The 26,243-nt window shown below is 43.3% G+C and overlaps 1 protein-coding gene across 1 annotated transcript; it reads left to right on the forward strand.

The window, feature by feature from the left end:
• Positions 1-25,618, forward strand: LOC146197528 (uncharacterized). Its single transcript, XM_084599417.1, has 5 exons — positions 1-2,051; positions 5,233-5,477; positions 8,636-8,839; positions 14,899-15,013; positions 24,564-25,618. The coding sequence occupies exons 1-5, from the start codon at positions 171-173 to the stop codon at positions 25,107-25,109; spliced, it is 2,991 nt and encodes a 996-aa protein (XP_084455543.1). The 5' UTR covers positions 1-170; the 3' UTR covers positions 25,110-25,618.
• Positions 25,619-26,243: the final 625 nt, after the last annotated feature.

Raw genomic sequence — 26,243 nt, forward strand, 5'->3', positions numbered from 1 at the left:
AAGGCCAATCCATCAATCTACCTTGGCGTGTGTGCCGTGTTGGCCGTGGTTGTGCAAATTGCGGGTTATTATATTCCGTAATCATGCTGATGACTACGCTGTCGTGCACAACGTACGTCTGAGCGCAACAGAAGAAACTTCGTGACGTTGCTAGTTCTCAAGAGCACGCAATGGGAATTCATGTGACGGTCGACCTCGATGTCAAACCGTTGACAGCTGAGCTTTTCTTTCCTCTTGGGCTCACCGCCGGCACTTCTGTCGGCATTGCAATCGTTGTCCCATCTACATCAAAAGCTGACGAACGTAAGGGAACTTTTTCCTTGTGTCATGCTATCGTCTGCGGTAGGAAAGTTCCTATCGGGAGGAGCAACGTCGGCAGAGGCTACGATACTCCTGAGATTCCAAAAGGGCTACAGGTCCACTCACCCGTAGTTAACGGAAAGCCTTTATGTCAGCTGAAAAATGTGCGTAGAGAAACTGCGGAGCCATCGGACTTGCTGCCGGTTGTAAAGCTAACAAAATCGGCGCGAGCAGGGGTGGTACCAGTGACGACGTCGGCCCCTGATGAGCTCTGTAGTACGGATGTGGCCACCGCAGACGATCTTGACGAGGTTCCTATCGGGAAAAGCAACGTTGTGATTGACTGCGATACACCCGACATTACAAAAGGGCTACAGGTGCGCCCACCCTCTGTAAACGGAAAGCCGTCATGTCAGCAGCAAAATGTGCGCAAAGAATCTGTGGAGACTTCAAACCCACCGCCAGTTTCAAGGCCCAGAAAATCGGCGGCGGAAGCTGTGATGATACCGGTGACTAGATCGGCCCCTGATGAATCCTCTTGTGCGGATATAGTCATCGCGGACGATCCTGACGAGTGCAAGAAGGCAATTGAAGACATCATTAAAACTTCAGAGCCTTCGACCAGAAATGTGTTTGAATGCACTGAGTGTTCGCACTGGACGTTTGACAAGGAAGAGGCAGTAAAGCATTGCAATTCGCATCTTGTTTCTAATCGCTCGAAGTCAGCGTCAAAAAAAATAGCAACGAGGGCCGCGAAATCGGGTGTACGGAAGCGTGGCCGTCCTGCAAAGGAAAGGTTGGGCTGCAGCCTCTGTTCCAAGTCGTTTCTCTCAGAGGAGCGTCTCCAGGCACACCTTCGCGGCCACTTTATTCGTAGTTCTATGAAGCCTTCTGTGTCTGCAGTAATGAAAGGGAATGAAATTCAGCCTCGTGGTGACTCGGCAAAATGTGCACCAAATTCTGTTCCAGACAATAGTAGGTCTTCCTCCCCGCTAACATGGCCACGTCATATTCCTGATGATGTGTTTTCAGACGATTCAACTAAAATTCGTGGCAATCAGACCTACCCCTGTGTGAAATGTGCTGAAAGCTTTGCTTCAGTGACTGAACTTGATAACCACCGCTTGTCAGTGCACCAAGGATCACATTTTTGTCACCTCTGCAGTGAAGTGTTCAATGATCCAATTAGCTTGGAGTCCCACGTGACGGCAGCTCATGGAAAAGGCATTTGCTTTTACTGCACTCTGTGTTTGATGGTTTTTGTTGGGAAAGAGTCCTATAACAGCCACAAAGCAGAGTGCGGTGTTGTCTGTGCCACTTCCAAGCAAAGAAGAAAAGAATTCATCTGCTCCCACTGCTCTTTCATTACAGACACTTATGCCAAGTTGTGTGATCATGTAGCCGACAAACATCCCAGTGTGCCTGTACAGCGCTGTGAGGAGTGTCACAAGCCATTCCTTCATGGTGCCATGCTTCAGCATCATTGTGCAACAGTTCATTTAAAGTCAAGTGAAGAAGTAACCCAAGGAAACAAGAAGGCTGCAATACGTCTCTATCCGTGTGCATTCTGCGATCGTGTGTTTAAAAGTCACAATGGCCTCCGCACTCACACAAACATGCACAAAAACTTTCGGCCCTATGAATGCCACAAGTGTGGTGCATCCCTGTCATCGCTGACTAACCTTAAAGCACACATGGTCTGCATTCACGGCAACCCTGGTGACAATGCCAAGTGTCCTCACTGCCCCAAGGTCTATATTTTCTGTAATCACATAAGGGAGGTTTATATGAGCTCGACAGAAGTCAAGTCAGGTCCCCTTTTAGAGAAAGAAAGCAAAGGGCCAGTCATACATTTCCTTTTCAAAACTTGCTCTTTCTTTCAAATAATCAACTTGACCCATACTCTGTCGAGTTCATGTATACAAGGCTGTACTGTAATGTCCAGACTTGAAAAAGGCTGGCCACCAGTGAGTGTAAATGCTCATTTATTGAAAACTAATATGGTCCTTGCTTTTTGCAGCTGTCATTATTGCACAATTTCTGCTACTCAAATGAATTTATTGATGCATAAGTTGTTGCATTAGAAGTCTGAGGTAGGATTAAAGACTTAAGTTGAAGCCCCATAGCTTTTATTTGTTCCTAAAGTGCATAAATAATAAACAAATGAACCCAGTAATTTAATCAGCACTTAAATAAGTTACTGCACATAATTAGGAGCATGCTATATTTTGCAAGTTAGCTTAAGAGATGCAGACTACCAATCGAAGTTTGCCATGGACAGTTTACAGTGTTCTAATGACCGAGGCACCACTTTCACTGAAAGCAGGACTGTTATATGCTAAAAAAGACTGAAAGATAAAGTGTGGTTGTTTCTATTTTTGCAGTTGCAAATAAGTTGCGTGTTTAAACAATGACTTTTATTTTTTTTTAAAGAAAGGCTACACACCTCACAATCTGTTTGTAGTACTATGAAAAGTGCAGTTCTCTCTCCAGTCAGTGTTTCAGGTGCACAAAAATTAGCCCATGAAATATTTCAACAATATTTATTTTCAAATAAAAGTAAGGGACATTAAGTTTATGGCTACCATCTGTGGCTCCCTTTGAAGTTTCTTGTTCGCGTATGTGTAGTTTCCTCTTGCTTATTCCTCTTGCTTAATTGCTGATCCCTTAACCTGTGGCCCTAATACCTCACACACGCTTATTAGCATACAGTTCAAAGCCACCATATTATCCAGGTGCTGATCGTAAGCAACCACCCGGCATAAATATAAAGCCCTGCCGTAACCAAGCCGTAGGAACGCATTTGCATGGCCTAGGATTAGAGCGCCTGATTTGCCATCCAAGAGCCCTGGAGAGTTTGCCAGAGCAACGCCCATGAGTTTTCATTCAGTACTCCAACACTAGATTTTCTGCAGAACCGGGCCTGTAATGCTACCGCATTAGGGCGCAGCAGTTGAAACATAGTTTGGATTGGTTTTTATAGTGCACAAAACTTTCCAATCACTGATGAAACTAACTGACAAAGCTCTGCGGAGGGCTGCTACAAGACCGCTATTCATCAACATGTCCTCGACCGAGTCCATTGTGTCGCTTTTGAGCCATCCATACGCTACATCTTTTATGGCATAAATGGAGCCACCTGTCGGATTGAAATGGGCAGTGTGCACGTAGAAACACAATTATGTAGTGTGCAATATCCTGATTGGCCCAGGTCACCCATAGTTTACACAGTGCTGCAAACGTCTTGTCGGATAGTGTAGACTACACTGCCATCCACTTCGAAAATTTGGTCACACAGTGCTTGTAAGTGTAGGCGTTACAAGTGTGAGTTACATAGTAGGAAATCTATAAATGCACTTTCCTCAGTTAAAAATTGCTTTTCTTGCTTTCAGGAAACCATCGACATGCTCAGAAAAAGCCATGTAACCATTTTTTTACTTTTCCAAGAACTGGACCAAGTTACCCTCGTGAAACTTTAAGGAGATGAGACACCAAAATTTTGAATGTGCATTTTTTCTTTGAAATTTTATGCAAAAGAGTAGTGTACATGAGTCACAGCATGGAATTTATTTACGCCACCTAAATAATATATAACTGATATTTTGTCTAGTGCATTTTTGGTTTAAACTACAGTATAATCTTTGCATAATCACATAATCATTTTTTGTGATAACTCTTGGGCACGCTCACATAAAAAATGGGTGCCAATTTCAATGAAGAAAACAGCTTCAGTTACCGCAACTCATCTATCACATCATAGCCATCGTTTGGAAGTTAAAATCAAAGCCAAAACTGCATGGGAGAATCTGATGCATTAATAGCATGACAACATTAAACTGTAGACAGCCAGTAGCATGTCGGGGTACTTTTGATGTGCAAGGCAACTTGTGTATAGTACCGAGCCACACCACCATTGCACTGACTTTCCCATGGTCCCTGTACAAAGGCCTTTTGTGTGTGTGTGTGTGTGTGTGTGTGTGTGTGTGTGTGTGTGCGTGTGTGTGTGTGTGTGTGTGTGTGTGTGTGTGTGTGTGTGTGTGTGTGTGTGTGTGTGTGTGTGTGTGTGTGTGTGTGTGTGTGTGTGTGTGTGTGTGTGTGTGTGTGTGTGTGCGTGCGTGCGTCTGCACACACGCACATTGTAAAAGTAGTTGCTGCACCCAATGAGAGTATAATAAGGTGCTGAAGTAGTCGTTAAATGAAGTGTGGACATTGTTATTCATGCTAAGTGCTGACAAAACACCTTAATCATGCCTCAAACTTGAGTTTAGAATTCTAGTGTCCCCTGCTGCCAGTTTTTGAAGGCTAGCAGATAGATGCACCACCTATATGCCAAGGCATTAGCGACTGGCATGGCCTTGAAACTATTGAGCGTTTGTAATTATTTCAGTTTACTGCACACACACATAGCAGTATGTAGATCTCAAAATTTGTGGCGCCTCTTAAAAGTGATATAAATAAATGCTTGGACGTAACTATCCTTGGGACAGCTTAGATTACTGGAGCAACAGAAATTAGTGAGCATCGCCTTACAGTATGAAGACAGATTTCCATGAAGCAGGCACATGACTTTCTGACAACAAGGCTGGAACACAAAAGCATCTGCTAAGCATGCTGTTGCAATGTAAATAACATCATATCCAATCATTGTGCAGAACAGATTACTGACAAATTTAAGTGCAGTGTAGTGGATTACACAATGATCACAGAAAAAGAAAACTGGAGCAGGGGCTCATGCGGTCAGGTCAGGTCAGGAAATTTACGAGGACAGGTTGACCACAGCTGGCACAGGACAAGGATATCTAGAGAATAATGCCAGAGGTCTTTATTGCCCGCTGGACAAAACTGAGTTGATAATAATGCATGTGAGCAAAGAGCTATGGTGCACTGTTTTCTTGCATTACATTAACAGAGTCTTTGCCTTGCTGTGCCCAGGTTTTCAAGCTGATGCGGTCACTTAAGATTCACATCCGTACCATCCACAGCCAAGAAAGCCCCAAGCAGTGCCCGCTGTGTGGCAAGCAACTGTCCACCGAACGTAAGGTGCAGCTTCACATGGCCCTGACGCATTACGGGGATGCGCTCAACTGCGAGGACAATGCCTTCCCACTGCTGCGCCCACTGAAGTGCGAGCAGTGTGATTACAAGACCTTCAGCTACGCACGGCTCACAAGGCACAGGTGCGACCTGCTGGGTATTCCTTATTTTGAAAACACTGACCTGTGTTGGAACAGATGGGCATTTTACAGAATGCTCAAGCAGACAGTGTCGTCATAGTGCACAGGAAATTTTCATGGTGTATCAGCTCAAAGCTTTACCCTTGAAGTATCATAAGATGGCAGTTGTGCTGCTTAGCAGAACTACACAATACCAGTTCCTTCAACATATTTTTTAACACTGTTAAATACACATGAACTGTACCACAAGATGTTAATTATATACGAATGGGCAAGTAGCACCTTTTGAAAGCTAAGTAATACAAATAAGCAATCTTTGCTACCAATATGAATAATTTGAATGGGAATAATGTAGTTAAAAACCAATTTGAATGTAAATCGAATGAAAAAATTTAAATATGAACAAATATTTTCGTGTGGTTATTTGCTACTCTACAAAGCGACTTTTATGTCAAATAGCAAAGCACAATGGCGGGGTTGTAAGTCATAGAATTGAAGCTTTAGCCATTAAAAGAAACAGCAGTGATCTCCACTAGGGTAATTTGGCACACAGAATCAGTATATTAACACTATGACTGTGGTGTCTTTGTACAAGAAAATTGCCTTCTGCTACTGATGAGGACAGCTGAACTATGTAATGCCAAATCTCGGGCAGTAAGAGAGACTATATTTTGAACCGTAGCCTCTGATATCAGGCATGGAAAAAGAGGCTTTGCTGCATTGTTTTTGGATAAAAATGGACTTCGTTGTATCACTGAACCCTTCTTCACACAGGTTGACTGCGGCAGTACATGGTGCACATCAGAGTCTGTCCTGCTTTTGAAAAAGCTATTGAAAAAAGAAAGAAAGAAAGCTATAGCATGCCGAACTCGGAATTTTGTTCCATTTATTCAAAAACATGAGACCGTAGACGATTCCTTTCAAATAATTTTGGAAATGTTATATGGTATTTTGGAGTATTTATAGGAGGTTGTGGGTAATTACTACACCAGGGTGGTCAAATCCTCTCCTAATGCTAAACCTCATGGCATTTAGCCTCGGAAAGAAACAGCAGTTTACCATGGATAGCAAGCACTGGAACTGGTAGGTGAATGTTTCTACTTGGGACAGCTAGTAACCGCAGATCCGGTCCATGAAAGGAAAATAACTAGGAGAATAAGATTGGGATGGAGCGAATTTGCAAAGTACTCGCAGAGTATGGGTAGCAGTTTTTCGGTATCGCTCAAAAGGAAAGTGTATAATAGTTGCATTTTACCTGTACTCACCTGTGGAGCCAAAACATGGAAGCTAACTAAAATGCTTCTGCTTAAGCAGAGGACAACACAGAGAGCTATGGAACAGAAAATGGGTGGTGTAATGTTGAGGCAGGAAGCGTGCAGAGTGGATCGGAGAGTTATTGACAATGGAAATCAAGGAAAATGGGTATGGGAGGATGTGTAATGTGAAGAGAGGATAAATGATGGTTGCTATGCTAAGGGTAACAAATTGGATTCCAAGGGACGGAAAGCATAGCAGGGAGCAGCAGAAAGTTGGTCAGACGGATAAAGTTATGAAGCTTGCAGAGGCCAAGTGGATGCAACTAGCACAGGACCAGGCCGATTGAAGGAATATGGGAGAGGCCTTCCCTCTGCAGTGGGTATAATGCAGCTGATGATGATGATGACTGCTTCCTTTGTTCAGCAATTCAAATGGAATGATATTTAATTTGGTATTCGAAAACACCCTTAAAAACATGCAGTGTACAATAAAGTCAGTGAATGTGTTTTTTGATCCTGGTAGTCTGCAGTCACGTCATCATGTCATAGTTTACTCCTAGGTCCCACAGCTAGTAACACAAAGTTAGACATTGACATCATTTTACCATGAGAAGGCCAGGGCTGCTGAAGTATGCAGTACCCAAAGGGAGACCATGGCTTTCTTTCAATCTCTTCCTTCATTGCTACTGCACACGCTAAAGTGGCACTGTACTTAAGCTGTTTGTGTATAACCCCACGTCACTCATTTGATATAAAGTCACCTATTTTCAGTTCCTGGGTCTCACAATTCAGAATTTTGTCCAGTTGAGTCACAGTGTTTCTTTCGTCTTCTTTGACTTTGAACAGGTAATGAATGTGCAGACAAACCTCCATGTGACTTTATGCTAGTGAGCCAAACAGATAACTATTTCTGCTAAGTTTCTCCCATAACATTTTTGATTGGCTTATTTTCTCTTTACTCTATTTTCAGAATGAAAGGCTGCTTACAGAGCAGCTTAGATTACATTCTGAGCTTTACGCTAAAATCATTTTTTGTTTTGCTTAGTGCCTAAAGCACAAATATTTCTTTTTCAGTCATCTTTTTGCTACATTTCAGTTTGTACTCTAGTCACATTTTAATGCAGCAGCATTAAAGTCCCCATTCTTCAGAAAATCTAACTACAGTGTTGTGAGCTGAAAATCATGAGCATACCTCTGGCAGGTAATAGTTGCACGGGCTTTGCTTGGTTGATGAGTTGAGATACATCACGAGATCATGTGATATAGTCGAGTTGGTAGGAGCTGCCAACTCATGCAGCTGCTTTGAGATGGCAGGAGAAAGTGGGATCAAACCTAGGAACCTTGGACACCAAGTGGGATATACTACCTCTAGGCCACACAGGCATGCTTGTATAGCTTTGTTAAAGCAGGGCTTAATGTCTGTGTTGGATGGTCTTTCACATTGTTGCTTGCAACTGTATTCTAAGGAATGTACACAAAGTAATTGAAGCATTTCTTAAGGATTAGAGATTATGGGAGCAGCAAAGTAGATGTATAAGGATAAGGATTCACAACAGGAGGCACAAACTGGAGCCGCCACCAGTAGTAAATATTTTAAAGCACATTGGGCATATCTGCTGCATTTCTGGGGCTCCCAAGGTCTTTCGCACCATTAATGTGAAAGAAAACTGAACCTTGGTCAGAGATATGCAGTCCACTCGATTTGCTTCCTAGCCATATCACACGGCTTGTTTGTTTTTCACCATCAGTGTTCAAAAATTTCTTGAAAGTGGGAGGAACTGTAATTTTCATTCTTTCCTAGCCTATGAGTTCCAGAAGCACAGAGCCTCACAACAGCGTTGGCTGTTTGGCTGCATATGTTTTCTCTCCAACCCAGGTGTGATTTTAGGCTTTTGTGCCATGCAGGGTGTCTCACACGGGTGTCTACAAGCACCAGTGCCCCGAATGTAGCAAGCACTTTGTGTTCCGCGACCAGATGACACGGCACATACAAGATGTTCACCGCAAGATGCACTTCAAGTGCCCTGACTGCCCACGTAGTTTCTACTCAGAGAAGCTCTTCCAGCACCATCTCGATGCCCATCGGCTAGGGCAGGGTTTCCCATGCACGTATGTCCTCTTTGCTTTCTTCAAGCATGTTTGTATTGTATCACAGGGCCCAGGAAGCTGTGTGCATTTATCTACAAAACTGTACAAAGTACTGTTTCACAGTGATGTTGCTTTCTTGATGACTGTTGTGTTCAAAAACACTTGATATTCGAGGCTCATTGCTGGTTTGGTTTAACGGGTTTAACGTCCCAAAGCGAGTAAGGCTATGAGAGATGCCGTAGTGGAGGACTCCAAATATTTCGACCACCTGGGGTTATTTAACATGCACTGACATCGCACAGCGCATGGGCACCTTGCTTTTCGCCGCCATCGAAAAGCAGCCGCCCAGGCCGGGATTCGATCCCCCATCCTTGGGACACATCGTAATCATCGTAATTACATTGTGAGGCTCAGTGTGCAGGAAAAAAGTGCAGGAACAAGTCATGAGCACATGACCTTGTTTTTTATACTTTAAGGTCTTTCATCTTTAGCTAGAGGATTAGAAAAGTGATGCATTATGCCCAAGGTAGTGTAATCAGACTAAGGCCTGTAATTTCTGCAGTGAAAAGTTTTAAATTCTGCAGCTGTGATAGAGGATATGCAATATTCCATTGTAGAAATCAAATAATGCTTCAGGCTGCACCTCATATTATGTTCAAAGCCATATTCTAGGTGGGGCCTTGAAGTGTTCTGTAAGGTTTGGAAACTATTCTGTAGGGTGCTTTTTCAATTTTTTTACTGTTAACAATGAGCAAGGAAGTGACAGATCTAACAAAAGCTGTTGACGATTTCAAACATGAGGTAAGGGATAACCTTTGAAATCTGAAAGACGGTGAAGCATTGCAGCAACATTCGAGCTTAAGGAACTTCGAAAGGAAGTTCAGTGGCTGACTAAACGAAATGAAGAACTAACTGCTGAAAACTGAAGGATTGCTGAAAGGAGTCAAGACCTCGAGTAGTGTCGGAGAACAAACAGTCGAGAAATAAAAGATGGACCTGATGAGGGTGATGCAGTGGACGTAGTAATTTGGATTGGGAATTTTGTGAATGAGCCATTCAACTCCAACATTGATGTGTGCCACCGTGTCAGTACTTTCAAGTCTGACAAGAAGAACATCTTTATCTATTTTCTGTGGCACACAAAATAAAACACTCTCCTGCAGGAATGCAAGAAGTAGAAAATTGAAACTAAAACTAGACACCTTGACTGTGGAGGCTCCTGCATATGTAACCGAGTACCTGACTACCACGAACAGAGAAGTTTTATTGCGATAGGAATACTGCGCCAGGTTTTGAGCCATTGCGTATCCCTGGCAGATGCCACGCTTGACATAGAACAGCCAAGCAGGTGGAGCGCCATTGCCTAGCAAACCCCTTCAGTCGAGTTCCGCCAGATGGCGGCACCGTCGGCGCACCGCTGGTTCGCCGTTGCTTCGGCCTTGGCATGATTGCTTTGCTATGCAGGCTGCTAAAGAGAGGTGGCAGCGGCAAGCTGCAGCAAAGAAGCGACAACGTGCACAAGAGACAGTGGAAGAACTTGAAAAATATTGTGCTAAGCTGAGCTGAGCTTCAGCTCAGCGATTGCGTTCTAACTCTCCGAGTGCTTCCAACGCGCCGGCTACTGATGAACACGACTGCTCAGGGACGTCGCAATGCCACCAAGCGAAGACAACGCGCTGAAGAATCGCCGGAAGAACAGTCGTAAACATTGTGTGTTACTCTATAGCCAAACTATCGAACCGCACAAGCTACGCCACAAGCGAACACGCAAGCGTAGCCATGCGACCATTGCTAGCGCAATTTGTCAGGCTTAACCAGAGCTGAGTCACTGCCAATTTTTTTTGGTGTAGTCATTGCTCGAAACAAAAGAGCAGGATGGCAGTTTATGTGGTTAACTCGGGGCCAAATCATTGCTAGAAATGACAAAGAACGAGACATCATCAGAATAGCAAACATGGCAGATATTGGTAATATTGGAAGCTAGATAATTTTACCCTCATTCTTGTATATTTCCAAAGTTCTTACAGTGGAAAAACTGGAAAATTATTGTTCTATACTATGATTACACCATGTTCAATGAAAAGTACAGGAATAAAGATTGGCTGCTAGCAACCATACATCTGAATATGAGAAGCGTGAAAAACAAGATAGATCATTTAAGAACGTACTTCACTGAGACTCCTCACATCCAGCTTTAAAAGAATGTAACCATTCGCAGAGAAAGCAGAAAGGGCAGTGGTATAGCTGTTTATATTTGGAGAAGTTATCCATGTGTAATTCTTGATGACCTAACAAAGCTGAATGAAAATAGGGTAAGCCTATTTATTAAGGCATGGAATGCGATGATGGGTGCTCTGTACAGACAACAATCTGGCGTTGTAGCAAGATTCTTAACATTTTTTGAAAATGTCCTAAAATCATTTGGGTATCTAGCTGCCTTTTTTGTTATTCTTGGTGATGTGAACATTGATGATATAGTACATGATGGCCCATGTGCAAAATAATTTGACGATATTATTCAAACCATGGTAACATTGCCAACCAGAGTTACTGCTGATACAGCCACGTGCAATAATGTCTGTGTCACAAACATTGAAACTGAAATCTTACTGCTGGTGTGATGGCAAGCAACATCAGCGACCATATGTCTCTCTTTCTTGCCTAGCTTCTATTGCAACAAAAATCCACACTAAAGAAAAGCAGAGAACATTTCTGATTCACACAATAAAGAAACAAACGGATAAATTTTGTTGTCTGTTAGAGCAAGTAAACTGGGATCGACCCTATGTATAAAAATACCAACCCCAAAACAGCTTACCAAAAGTTTCATCAATTTCTTTCCTGCTATGATGCAGCTTTTCCTCTGCGAGAGTTTAGAGCAAAAGTGGAAAAATAAGAAAGCCTTGGAAAACAAAGGATTCATGCAGAAGAATTAAAGAAAGGGATAAAATGTATCATAAATGTATCATGATCCAGCTTTGCTTGTTGAGTACAAAAAAATTACGTATCTAAACTGAACTCAGATTTAAAGAAAGCAAAAACCCATTTATATTAGCACAAGTTTATTAATTTTACTGGAGATCAGGAGAAAAAAATGTAGAATGTTATTAATGATCATTTGAGCAGAACGCCTACATGCTGTGGTGTAAAAGAAATCCTAAGGGACAACGAGCACATGGATGAGTAAGAACTGGCAGAAGATATGAATCGTCGCTTCGTTACTATCGATCAGTATTCTGGGCCAAGAATGGGCACAGATAACTACTACCTGCGAATAAATAGCCTGCCGAGCTCTGTTATGATTTCTCCGTCTACTCCTGCTGAAATTGAGGCAATTATCACACAGCTAATTACTGATGCAGCAGCTGGAGATGATGAAATAAAAGCATTGCCACTGAAATACATTGCAAGAATTATAAGCCTAATGCTGACACATATTATTAATTAAATCCTCCTGTCTGGAGATTATGCTGAAGAACTAAAAATTGCTAGAAGTGTGCTCGACCTGTGTATAAATGTGGTGGTATGTTTCGACATTAACAACTACTGCCTGCTTTTCATCCTCCCGATTTTTTTGAAGATATTTGAAATAGCTATTAGTGGCCAACTGGTTCCTTTTTTGAAAAGCACCAAATTATTACCCCTGCACAATATGAGTTCCAAAAGAAAAATATCTGACGGCAGTGATCCTGGTTCATATAAAAGGAAAGGTGGTGGAAAATACCCGTGAACAAACTTTTGACCATTGGGTTATATTTAGACTTGTGGTTCAACAAAGAGGTTTCAGGTACCACGCATATGAATAAATTGAAAGCTGAGTCAGGAAGGATAATTGGGAGTATCTGCAAAATCCGAAATCTCATACTTACCTCCCTAAAATAGGCATTGTACTATTCTCTTTTTTACTCGAAGTTAAGCTCTGTAATATTAATTTGGGAAACCAATATAACTTATAACTGTAATAAATTAATAATCGCACAAAAAGGGTACTATAGTCGAATACAGGTCAAGAAATAAGCGGCATCCAGCTATTAAAGGATCCCCCTTCAACCAATAGCTGCAGAGCTACACCATGATTTCACAGCCGACTGCCTGGCACCTACGGGTAGTGCTTAGGAAGTGGTGTCTTCGAGTGAGTCCGTGCTGGCAAATAGTTCCGAAATGCTTCATGAGTTCCAGCGAAAATACATACCTTTACTCAATTCAATCGATAGTCGTTTGCTCATCAGAGTATAAAAGGTAAAACGACAAATTCTGATGGTGAATTTCAGCACTGTCGAGTTTTCACGAAACCACTTTGTTCTGCGCTTCGTTGCTCTGCACTACACTGCATCAGGGATGTCACCTCGTAGGGCTCCATGGAGCCCTACAAGGTGACACAGCCTTACAAGGTGACACCGCTGGTGACACTGATGAACGGACGCGACAGCTGGAGGTGGCCATTTTGGTAAAAGTCCACGAGACAGTGAGCGCAGAAAAACACATTTTTCCTTTTGTTTGTTTGTTTCTTCTGCCCCCCTTCGTGTGTGCCATGACATCACACATTTGGAGCGATGCCACTGGCTGGAGGACTATTTGCCACTTTTTTCTTGACTTGTATCCGACTATATGCTTGTGCGAGAATCACAGAGGTGGTAGATCTAACTTACTAACCAGTCCACTTTTCATTAAATACAATGTGCAAAATGCAAACAGGTTTATTATTCCTGACTTCTTCAGTGGATTTATAGAAACAAACTGCATGTCCTTAGATAGAGGATAGCACATGTTAGATCCGCAGTCCTAAGAGGAGAGCGCCTGTAATGCAAATCAGTTATGGTCGCCAAACGCTAACTTTTCAGTTCTTGAAACTATTGGACAGATCAGAATTGGTCATAGACTTCATCAAATCCTTCTCTGCTTTTAAAAGTGAGGGTCGGGATTTCCTGGTTAATTCATCTGTTTGATTCATGACTGAATGACATGTATTACAAATAGAATTTTCGGAACCACATCTACGTTATCAAATCTGAGTTACTTCAGTGGTTGCACATATAAAGTTTATTGAATGCTTGCCATCAGATACAAAATTGTTTCTCTAGTTTTATGCTAACAGTCCTAATCTATTGCTTTTGGTTTTAATGCATGTAGTGGTGATTTATCACTTGCTGAATATTGTTGCCTTCGTCCTTTGTATACTGACCTAGCTTTATCAGAAGTCTTGTTTTTGCTACTTAGGATCATTTGTCTTACATAAAGAAGGATTCAAGGTATTTCGTATAATTTTTTTCCGTACCTTTACTGCTGACCAAACTGGGAGCTTTGTGCATTGTCGTAAAACTTATACAAAAGGCCAAGGCCTCGTCAGGCTAATGCAACCTTTAGCCTTGACCATCTAAGGAAAAATAAAGCAAAAAAATTTTGTCAAGTGGCACCACCTGCTGGGCAAGGAAGCGACCGAGGCTAAGAGGGCCCTAAGCTAGGTAGATGGATAGGTTGCATGGTCTCTTTTTTGACCAGCAGCAGCTGTCACTTGTCAAGCAAGCTATGGCTTGCTTCTATGCTGATAAGAGTTGCAGTTTGAGAATAGTTTCTCAGTTGTTATGGATAATTTAGGCAAACACAAATACATGTTAAGTTACTTCTCAAACATGTGCTACTTTTTTCATAACATTTTGGTGCTCATGTGCCAGTAGTTAGTGCAGAAATCTCTTTAAATTCAATTAAAAAAAGAGCAGGTTCTAACTCTTTTGTTACCACTCGAAAATGGCCGTTTTTAATAGGTCTCGGAAAATATTTTTTTGCCAGTACAAATAATACTCCAGCACGCATTGCAGCATACAGAATTTCACATAATAGAATGCTCTTTCTAAGAACTTAAGTTACAAAACAAAATATTTATTAGGGAACACACAATAAATCGGAAAATTGCAATTTTTGTGGCGAGTTGATAAAGATAAGGTAGAAATGGCACAATATCTAGAGACCTATTATAAAAAAGGTGCTTCTTCCAACCTTACAGATGTCCTTATTGCCTATAGTGGTTTGTCGTCTGATGTATTGATTTCTGCCTGCTCTCTTTTTTCTTTTCTTTTTTTCAGTATCTGCAATAAATTTTTTGAAACCAAGGCTGCTTATGATCATCACAGTCAAAGCCACGACATGGACCTCCCTTATCAGTGCGATGTTTGCAGAAGGCGTTTCAAGTACCCGCAGGTAATGTTGGTTGACTACAAAAAGTCCTACTACCATAGCATACTGCTGTTGTACACATCCTGTACATCTCAACTTGTTTCTACTGGGACAAGAACTGCACAATTAATACATGTTTTTTTTGCTGCAAGTGTTCATCACATGATTGCTCAAGTGAAACTTCCATTTTATATGCGCTCATTACTACTGCTGAGGTTATTGCTGACGCAGCCAATGAATTTAACTCAAGCTCGACATTGTGATAAAAAAGTTTAACAAAATTCTTGCAGTTATTCTCATGAATACAGCAGCATTTATTATGATGTTTATCATTATGCCAAAGCGAGGACGGAGTTCATTCATTTGCTAAGGGTACATCCGCAGCTTTTACGTTGCACTCCACATGTATGATTGGTCTTCAATCGCAGAAGGATGCTTTTACCCCTATTTTAATGCCCTTATTTGACCACACCGTTTGAAGCAATGCAATGTTTTTGTTTTTCTGTGCCTTTCAGGTTTATAGCCCTCTTGCTACATGAATGCTCGGCATTGCTAACAGCTTATTTAATGAAAGGGTTACATTGTGTTCAGCTAGAAAATGGTCTCCTACATGGAATTTTTGTAGCACCTAGAGGAATTTTCACTCGGAACAAGCTAAAGCAGACTAAACATTTCTTGGTGTTAACTATGAGACCAGAATTAAGTCATAAAGTGACAAATTCATATTCTGAATCCTGCTCAGATCATGGTCTTTGTTTTCATGCCAATGCATACTTTTTAGAGTGAGATCTCTGTGCTTCTCACCGCAACCCTCAGGGTCTTCTGGTGACCTTGAGCCACTAAAGTGGAGCTGTGTCTGGATGATGCCACGTGATTCGCTGTGGAAAGGCTGTGCTCGCTCGAAGCCTTGCCACAGTGTACTGCGTGACTGGGTGAGGGCATGGCAGTTGCTTTGCTGGCACTTGGTCTTTTAGTCTCGTCATGGATGAGGCGCGTGTCGATCCAAGTTCGTCAACAGAACTTCACTCATTAATTAGGTTTAGCCAGGATAAACCACAATTCTTTTTTTTTTCCTGATTTGCTGACAGTGGAGGGGAACACAGAATTATTGCCGCACCCAAGGATGGTTAGGGAGCTGCTGCTTGTTAATATCTATAGACAACCAAACAAGGCAATTCTGTGGAGAGTTTACCTGTGTGTACTCCCTCTTGTATTTTGTGCATTTTGCATTTATTATGAATATTGCTACTTTTACACAACATAAGGAGGGCAGAGGCCTAATCAAGCCTCTATTGTCTTTTCTGTTTATGCCTGCTGATAAGTATTAAGCTTTGATTGTGTCTTGTAGCGAGGTAAAAATCATGCATGGCACCTAGCTCCAACTCACTTGAAGCACAAAATCACGCCCTTAGGTAATGGCCTTGGTCAGTGCCACTTGGGTTAAAGAAATCGTTTTATTCTGTAGAGGAGTTTGTATCGTGAGTTAAAACGAGCGAGCCCAAATTGGTTGCGAGTTACACTGTGTAAGCCCAAATTAATTAGTGGATCCAGCTATTGCCTGCCAGTGCCATGCTCATGATTTTTCGCTCACAATGCCACTGCTGGCACTCAATACCGACACCGGACTTTTGGTGAACGGGGTCTTTAATGCTATCACATTAATTATAACCTCCTGCCTAAAAGCATTTGCCATTAATGAGAAGGTGGCTGGAGTTGTAGTCATGCTTAATAACAGGTATAAACTGAAGGAAGTACAGGCCTACACACCTACATCTGGTCATGATGACCACATAGTCAAAAGCTTCTGCAGAGATTATAGTGTAAAGACAGCATGTTGTGGGCAACTTCAGTGCCAAGGTAGACAAGAAGCAGGCTGGAGGCTAGGCAGTGGGGGACTATGGCATGGGCTCTAAAAATAGCATAATGGAGTTGCTTCTAGAATCAATATTTTGGGGAATTTGGCGGCTTTTTTTTTTTTCTTTTTTTTTTTTTTTTTTCTTTTTTAGGCGTGAATATGCTAATATACTTTTTTGAAATCGGTGTTTTTCAGCTGGTTGCTTGGTGAAAACTGTAAAACGTGGCGATTATTGGTGAAAAAGAATTTTACTAGCACACAATACCATAGACGAAAAAGGCACAAAAAGGCAAAGAGGCAAGTATAGAAATGTCGCCATTTGGCGTCAAGGTGACTCGTAGCAGATGCTAGGCACGATGTGGAAAGAGGCAGGCCTTTGTACCCATGATGTGGTGTCCTGCACTAGGCAGAACTTTCTTAATATTTTCCGCTGAACAATACGAATTTCCCTTTTCTCCCCTCAGCATCCCTTAGCCGATTAACGAGCAATCCACTTCCCACAAGAATGCGGCAAAAGCAGGTCTCCTGTTACTACTTCTGCAAAGAATGTGGGAGTGTCATCTGGGATTCGGCTCTTTTGGTTAACAAGCCTTAGGGAGAAGCTGACTTAGGTTTTCACAAGTGGTTTATCGCTATATCTGCGGAGATGCTAGCAGTCGCATTTTGGCAGTCGTCGCGGCAGAGCCTCAAGGGTCTCCCCCTTGAACTGCTTATCGGAGTGCTTACTGGCCCGTTTTCTGATGGGAAGTAAGATGGAAATTTCGGGCGAGTTGAATCTGATTCATGATGAAGTTAGCTCAAAAAATGAGGACCAAGGTAGAAAGGACCAGAAAACACAACACAAGCGCGGAAAAGAAGTGGTAGTTCTTTTTCGAGAATGGGTCCTAGGCGAGCATGAACATACCGAAAATCGGCTTTTTTCAGTTTTCACCAATTCCGTAATTTTTTTACCTGTAATGTTTGTCGATGTTTTTTGGTTAAAACAGAAAAGTACTGAAAATACGGTGGTCACTTAAGCTTCGCCTTTATGTACATTATTGGAGAGCATTAATTGCTCCTATTAGCAGGCACCCCATGCAGATCCTCGTTCGCATGCCTGCACTTTCCTTTAAAATAGGGTGAACACTTAAGTCGTGCTATCACTTCTTCAAGGCGAAGCTTAAGAATCCTCCAAATTTTTTACATAAAGCATTACATATCTACACAATGAAGAGCATATAAGTTTAACTATTTCACAGGAATTCAACTTTCAAATGGGACATGTGTTTATAAAGCATATCTGCTTTTTTCATTTGAATTTTAAACAAGGGAAAAAAGGTATTTGCGTTTCTATAAGCGTTTTCGAGCCTTTTGCTGGGAGTCCCGCCTGAGAATCTTGAGTCTCCACTCACAGCCGCGACAAGTTACTGAGGTGGCTGTCAGGTATCAGCACTCATAATCCCTAATAATTTATTGCTTTTGTCAAAGCTTTGAGTGCTTGCGCTCAGATCAATAAAACACACAAATGAACTCAACAGCAGTAATTGCAAAGGTCGGTCAGTTTACTAGCTGGTACAAGCTGAATCCCAACTGAAAGCCAGCTAGAACCCATAGATACCACTTGATCACTAACTGGGGCCCGCTGATTTCCAGCTGGTAGGCACCTGGAACCAGTTAATGCCAGTTAAGTACTAGCTGGGACCAGCTGAAACCAACTGAAATTAATTAGAACCAGCTAAAACCATTTGGATACATTTTTTTTTTTTTTTTTTTATCTATTTGGGCGAGTACAAAGTTTTGTACTTTCACTGGCTAAAGATGAGGCTGGCTTTGAGATTAAGCATACAATGCGATGAACAGCTTTTGACACATCCTTCATTGCAGTACACTAATTTTAATTATGGTAAACCAGGAAGAAGATTATTTGACTGTTTTTGGGACCAAACCTCAAAATCCCCCATCTTTTTCAAGCTCTCGGCGGGGCCTTTGAAAATGGAGGGCCCGGTTCATTTGAACCCTTGGAGCCCTGGAGAATCTGGCCCTGAATCAGGGGGAAAAAGAGCTATACTTGAAGGTATTGGAAGATGTATATAGTGGCTGCACAGTCCTCCTTAAGGAAAGTAATGAAATCCCCATAAGGAATAGTGTTTGACAGGGAGACTTAACTTCTCCAGTGCTGTTCATTGCTTGCTTGCAGGAAGTAGTCAGAGGTCTGGGCTGGAAATAGTTAGGGATAAATTTTAAGGGTAAATATCTCGCTAATCTGCGATTCGCTGATAACTATTTCTTGCTAAGTAACTTAGGGAACGAATTGCAAAGAGCAATTAATGACCTAGACAGGCAAAGCAGGTCAAAAAATTATTACGCTGAAAAATAAACTTATTTTCAACAACCTCAGAACAGATCAGCATTAGGATAATGTCATGTTCGTGCGTCATCAATGTAGAAAAGATGAACGCGGTACTGTTAACTTTGTTTATTAACCAGACAAGAGGGTGCGACCAGCGTCGGTCGAGGCGAAAACCTAGTAACGGCCGAACAACGGAGGGCGGAAAATGAGGATGGGACTTGCTTCCCAAAACTAGAGGAAGGTGATGGTACCGGCCGTGGGAGGCGGCCCGCTGGGCGCGGACAGGGGGCTAGTTCTCGAGGCGACGCCCGGAGAGAGGAACAAGGGTCTGTCCATTAAGGCGCACTGCTCTAGTCACACTTGAGAACACAGCACTCGAACACAACACTTCCTTCTTCCTTAAAAAGTTGCGTGATAGTGTACAGGGGGTTGATGAGGACACGTGGAGACATGCTGGCTCTGCGCGCACAAGAAAAAACCACTTGTAGGCTGGATGCTGTCCGCAGTGCTTGCTAGGTCTGCCCTGGGTGCAGTCTTTTCTTCTAAAGAGAGATGCCAGGCTATTTGGGAGGATGGTGCAGATGTCCTCGCTGGTGCCGGACCGCTCTCGGAAGGCGCCGTAAATTCACGCAGCTATTTGAGGTGTCGGCGTGTCACTGTTCCATGTATGCTGACAAGCCAAGAGCGCAGGCTTATGCGTCTCACAACAGTAGCTTCCTCCCAGCGTGGTTTTCTGAGAAACTGGAGGGCGAGGACGCGCTGCCTCTCAACAAGTGTCCCGCAGCGCGGAATCGGTTTTTCTTCCCGGGTTGTCTCTTTCCCTGGCTCGGGATGGACAGCTGTGAGCTGCGTCCACATTTCGCGCTGGAACATCATTTTCGCTGGGGTCTGGCTTATTGTATTCTGAACTGTCGTGCGCTGCTTGAAGAGAAAACGCGCAAGGCGGCGCTGCAGTGATCCTGTCTGGTCTCTTTCAAGGGTACGTTTTAGCTCGGCCACGTAGCGCTCGACTTTTCTGTTTGTCGCTGGGTGGTAGGAGGCCGATGTGACTGATGAAATCCCGTTGTCACGATAAAATTTTAAAATCTCCGCAGACACAAACGGTGTTCCATTGTCCGACACTACCTTGCGGGGAATTCCGAACGTTGCAAACAGTGATCGGAGGTTGTCAATGACTGCTGTCAAAGTCTGTCGCATTTCCCTTATCTCAAGCCATTTTGTGTAGGCATCTACGAGCACAAGGAAAGTGCAGCCTTCAATTGGGCCTGCAAAATCAATGTACAGGGTGTGCAAAGGTGTGTGCGGCTTTTCCCATTCTGGGAGAGGAGCTTTCACTGGATTGCTCCAGCTGCTTTGGCAAGGCTTGCAATTTCGGACTGTCATTTCAATGTCACGATCAATGTTAGGCCACCACATGTAGCTTCTGGCACACGTTTTCATGGCATTGATGCCCCTGTGTCCGGCGGGGATGAGAGACATAGCTTGTGTGCGTAGCTCTCTCGGAATCACAACTCGGGATCCAAATAGGAGGCAGTCACAGTGGGTGTTCAACTCTGTAGCACACCTGCGGTAAGCGTCGAAGTCGTCCCTTTTGAGTTTGTGCACGTTGCCTTGTTGAACAGCTGTGTAAACTTCTCGGAGAGTTGCGCACTTTTGCGTAGATGCTGCGACTGTGCCTGCTGCAATCTGAGGTTCTGACAGTGCTTCGAACATGAGAACATCTCCTGACAGAGGCGGTTCATCAACTGTTTCGTTCAGTGGCAGGCGGCGTAGCGCGTCGGCATTCTGATGTTTATTCCCATTGCGGTAGACCAGATTGAAGTCGTACGCTGAGAGCTTGATGCACCAACGTGCCATTCGTGGCGACAACGTCGGTGGGATAGGCTTTCGTGGCCCCAAAATGCCCAGTTGCGGTCGGTGATCCGTTATAAATATCACCTTTCCGCCAGCAATGTGCTGGTGAAAATGTGTTGCTGCGTAGACGATGGATAGCCCTTCTTTGTCCAGTTGCGCGTAGTTGCACTCTGCTTGTGACAACGTACTTGAGGCGAAGGCAATCGGGGCCTCCCTTCCTTGGTCGTCGGTCTGTGAAAGAACCGCGCCGGCTCCGTACGGAGATGTGTCGCAAGACAAAAGCAGAGGCTTCCTTTCGTCATAGTGGCTGAGGACTGTACACCTTCAAAGCAGGTCTTTCAGGGCGTCTAATGCTTGCTGATGGCGTGGCGACCATGTCTATTTTACATCTTTCCGCAGCAGTTGGTATAAGTTGTTGGCCACGGTAGCTCTTTGTTCCAAGAAACAGTCGTAGAATGTTAAGAGTCCGAGAAACACCTGTAGCTCCTGTTTGTTTGTTGGTGCCCGTGCTTCTGTGATCGCTCGCACTTTGTCATCGGTAGGGTGAATGCCTTCTGCATCAATTCAATATCCCAGAAATTGCACCTCTGGTACCGCAAAACAGCATTTCTCTTTGCTTAAACGAAAATTTGCATTTGCTAGCCTTTCAAGAACGTGCGCGCTGCATGCTCTTCCGTGAAAGCGCCACTGATGATGACATCGTCCAGGTAGACACAAACTCCTGGGATTCCCTGAAGTACTGTCTCCATGAACTTCTGAAATGTGGCTTGGGCTGCAGCTACGCCAAAGGGTAGTCGCTTGACTTTGTACAGGCCTTTCAGTGTGTTAATTGTCAGTAATTCTGACGTTTCGCTCACCTTCAGTTGTTGATAGGCCTGGGTGAGGTCTGGAGAATGAGGATGGGACTTGCTTCCCAGAACTAGAGGAAGGTGATGGCCCCCGCTGTGGGGGCGTCCTACTGGGCACTGACAGGAGGCTAGTTCTTGAGGCGATGCTCGGAGAGGGGAGTAAGGGTCTGTCCATTAAGGCGCACTGCTCTAGTCACACCCGAGAACACAGCACTTGAACACAACAGATAGGTAACAATGTGCTGAAAGGGGTAAGGGAATGCATTGACATGAAACACGTAGTGACCGCAGATCTCGGTGATGAGAGTGAAATAAGACGAAAATAAAACTGGGATGGAGTGCATTTAGCAGGCATTCTGAGATTATTGATGGCCATTTACCAGTATCTCTCAAAAGGAAGGGCATGTAATACGTAGGCAAGATAACTGATGGGCTAAGGGTAACTGACTGGATTTCAAGAAAAGGCAAGTGTTGCAGGTTTGGCAGAAAGTTCGGTGGATGAGGTTAGGTTATGAGGATTACGTGGATGCAGCTGTCACAGGACTTGGTTAATTGGGGAATGTGAGAGAGGCCTTTGTCCTGCAGTGTGTACTTTCAGGCTGATGATGATGATGATGAATTTGTGTTTTGGATATAGCTAGTGATTCGATATATTCAGATTCAATATATCCTGGCCTGACTGTACCACATCTAAAACCTTGATTTTCACTGTTCGAACTTTTCGCATAGGCGACTTAAACTACATTAGGTGCACTTTTCAACACACTGTCGATGTAAAACTCCACTACCCTGACATTTTCACTTGCTCGCTGCGATGGCTTAGTGGTTAAGACACTCTGCTACAGACGGGAATAACTGATTCACACCAAACTGCAGTGGCCATGTTTCAATGTATGCGCATCGCAGAAAATGATTGTGTAATGTGCAATGTCAGGTAAATTATTCTGTAGCGCTCCATTACTCCACCTCTTTCTTCTTTAACACCCACCTTCTTCCCTTTTCTCCTGGGTCCGTATTCAGTCATTTTTGAAAGTTTTTCTATCTCCCTGAGCTCGAGTCATCTGACTGGTGGAAATTGATAATTGGTTCACTGAAAAGGAAAGGCGCAGAATCTTTCACATTTGTTCTGTGGACACTCGAACTGTACTGTAAAGCAAGGGAGGAAGGTGGGAGTGAAAGTGGAAAGAGAGAAAAAGATTTTGACCACCTGGGGATCTTTAACAACACCTCTCTGTTTGGCCTCCATGAAAAGGCAGCCGCCAGTGGTTGGGATCTGGGATCGAACTTCTTATCACTGCACCAGGGCGGCGGAGCATGGTGGAAATGCCAGAACCAGAAATGGTGGCGACCAAGCTGACATCCAACCAAAGTGACCTTTTCTATAAGGAGGAAACCTCCCACTATGACCCTACTTCATTTCAGGTGTCCACAAAGAAGTGGGCTAATGCTGCACCTTTTCTTTCCTTTCCTATAATAATAATTGGTTCATAGGAAAGGAAAGGTGCAGTATCTGTCACACTTGTTCTGTGGACGCCTGAACCCTGCCCTAAGGGGAGGGAGGAAGGAGGGATCGAAAGTGGAAAGAGAGAAAGGGGTGCCATAGTGAAGGGCTCTGGAGTAATTTTGACCACCTGGCGATCTTTAACAGTACTCCCATGATGGGGCTGGGACAGGTAGGTCACCGGACAGGTAGGTCACCGCCGCGGGGGCTAGCCTGCCACAGAATTTTTATCTGTTGTAGGTCGTCATTGCACCCGCCATCGTTTTGTTTCGGTGGGCATGTCTTTCTCTCCCTCTTCCTTTTCTTTCTTCTCTATTTTCTCTTCTGTCTGCACGAGGCAGCGGAGGTGGCTCAGCTACAGAGCCAGTAGCAGGCCCGTGCATTTTCTTTTCCTTCTTCCTACAGCCACAACAACAACACCCCATTCAGATCCAACCCAGTAGTCAGCGCCTTACCACTGCTCCACTGTGGTGGGGCACCTCAAAAACCAGTTTTCAGCTTACATTTTCATTCTAACCAATCCTTCCTTTCCCTTCCCCTTTCCCCAGTGGTCGCTAAAAAGGAATGTTGAAGAGCCGTGTTTATTGCAGAATACACTGGCACCCTTTCCATCACAGACATTTAAGCAAAGAAGCTTTGTTAGTATCGTGAAAGGGAGCTGCAAAGAATGGCGCTTCTACAGTTACCAGTGATGGGCATTGTTATTTGGCATTCAATTCTGCTCACTCACAGTTTCAGATTCAGACTGCAACTACACCATTTTAAATGTGTGGTGTAAAGTAGTTAAGAACGTGGGTCCAGCAAACCGATGTGGATTGACCTTCAAGGAAGCCACATAACATTGCGAAGAAACATTTATTGACTGTTGCCAAAATTTCAATTGCTTTCGTTTTGTGTGGGTGGGATATATTGGAAATTTTATTTAGATATTTCATGAGCACAGTTATTTTTGCACCTATGCTATGACCTGATATTATTGTCACTTGTGCTGGATCCAATAATCTTGAAAACTCATCTGGTACAGTAAGAAACACTGTTATGAAATAATTATTTCACATCGTTGAAGTGCACATTGTACTTCGTGAGTGATTTCATGCTCAGTACTCTAAGAAAGCGTAACCAAAGTTTGGTATAGGATTGTGGCACATAATCTGGAATGTGGTTAACCTTGAGGATTCTCTCGACAGGGGCTGAGTGTACATCAGCGGTACCAACATGGCAGAAATGCAAGGCAGTGGAATGTCGGAGACCATACATGGCTGCACAGCTGCGACGTGTGCCACGTTCGCTTCAAGTACCAAAGCAGCCTTGCCGCACACCGGCTCAACCGGCACACAGACACCGAGCGGCTCACCTGCCCTTACTGCAATCGGAGCTTCAAGTCGCAGGGTGTACTGTCCCTGCACATTCGTGCGCACACAGGCGAGAAGCCGTATGTGTGTCCCCACTGCTGCAAGGCGTTCAACATTCCAAGCAACCTGAAGAATCACATAATCACTCGGCACACCAAAGAGTTCAAGTTCTTCTGCGCATTGTGCTCTAAGGGCATGGTCAGCCAGGAGAAGCTTAAGCGTCACCTTCTTCATGCACACAAAGCTGTAAACAGCTCCACTAGCAAGCTCAGGAGAACAGCACCAAAGACTGGTCCGACCATGCCAGAGGTACAAGAGCTAACCTTGACAGAAGTGACTTTGGAGGATGCGGCTTCCATTTTGGCACAGCTTATGACGTGAATACAAGAACCAGTTGTTCACGGTGGTTTAGTTACTTTTTAAGCTTGAAGCTTTTCTTTTTTGAAGGGAAATAAATCATTGTACTCTTTGGTTTCGAGTATTGCATGAAAGACTTATGCTTTTGAGTGGTGGAAAAAGACATGACTTGTTAGCAGCTGAACAGTGCCTTCTCTTCTGAAGTTAGGTGCAGTAGTTAGTTTGTTATTTTGCATTTAAAAAAGTGATCTTGTTAAACTATTTGCGCAATCTTGGAGCAATAAGATGTTGCACTGAAGTTATTTGTTGCATTTGAGAAGTTAGCACTTAGATGATTTGCTGAGTAGCGCTTTCTCTTTCACGCAGGGAATATTGTGTGCATGGTTTGAAATTGTACAAGCCTGATGTAGAGCTGTTCATATTTTTATAAATATGCTAGCCAAGGTTCCTGAGCCCTCTTTAGTTAGTTGGAAAGAGGGTAAGGAGAGAAGCACTCTTTCAACATATAATAAATTTTTCTTGTGAATATGTGATTTTGCCTCTTTCTTATGCCCTGTGCAACATATAAAAAACAAGCTTTTAAAGTGTGTACATACATTCATTTACATTGTGTGTAAAAGTTTGAGTATTGTTTGCCAAGATTAAGGACGCTGGAATATGGCATGACATTTTCGAAATTTAGTTTTTTTTTTTTTTTTTTTTTGTAATGTGAAACGGCAATGCAACTTTCTACATATTTCTTTCGGCCTTTTCTTCACTTTTTTTTTTTGCCTTCACTTCTCTGCGTATGTATTTGCTTTTCTATTTTTTGCTGGGCTTACACGTGTGGCAATTCTCTCTCGTTTGTATCGGCATTTGTGTGACGTGTAGTATCTGGCCGCCATATGCAACAAAGCCAACTTGCTGGCGTATTTGGCAGCAGCAGTTAAGGTTTAGTGAGGTTGGACGGGGATAACCATTCGCCTTCGTACTGCTATAGTGTTCTAGAATCTACTGCGCCACAAACACTGCGTTAGCAATGCGTGTTTTTTTTTTTTTTTTTTTTTTTAAGAAAAAAATAGGAAAGGGAGCACGCTGCTGCCCTCTCTCGCACGTCCACCGTACTAATGGAATTTTTTGATAAGAATAAGTGTTATCTACGGTCTGATTATCCTGCAG

The sequence above is a fragment of the Amblyomma maculatum genome, chromosome 3 (assembly GCF_055883805.1).
Source record: "Amblyomma maculatum isolate TAMU_Amacu chromosome 3, ASM5588380v1, whole genome shotgun sequence".
In the NCBI taxonomy this organism is placed as follows: Eukaryota; Metazoa; Arthropoda; class Arachnida; order Ixodida; family Ixodidae; genus Amblyomma; species Amblyomma maculatum.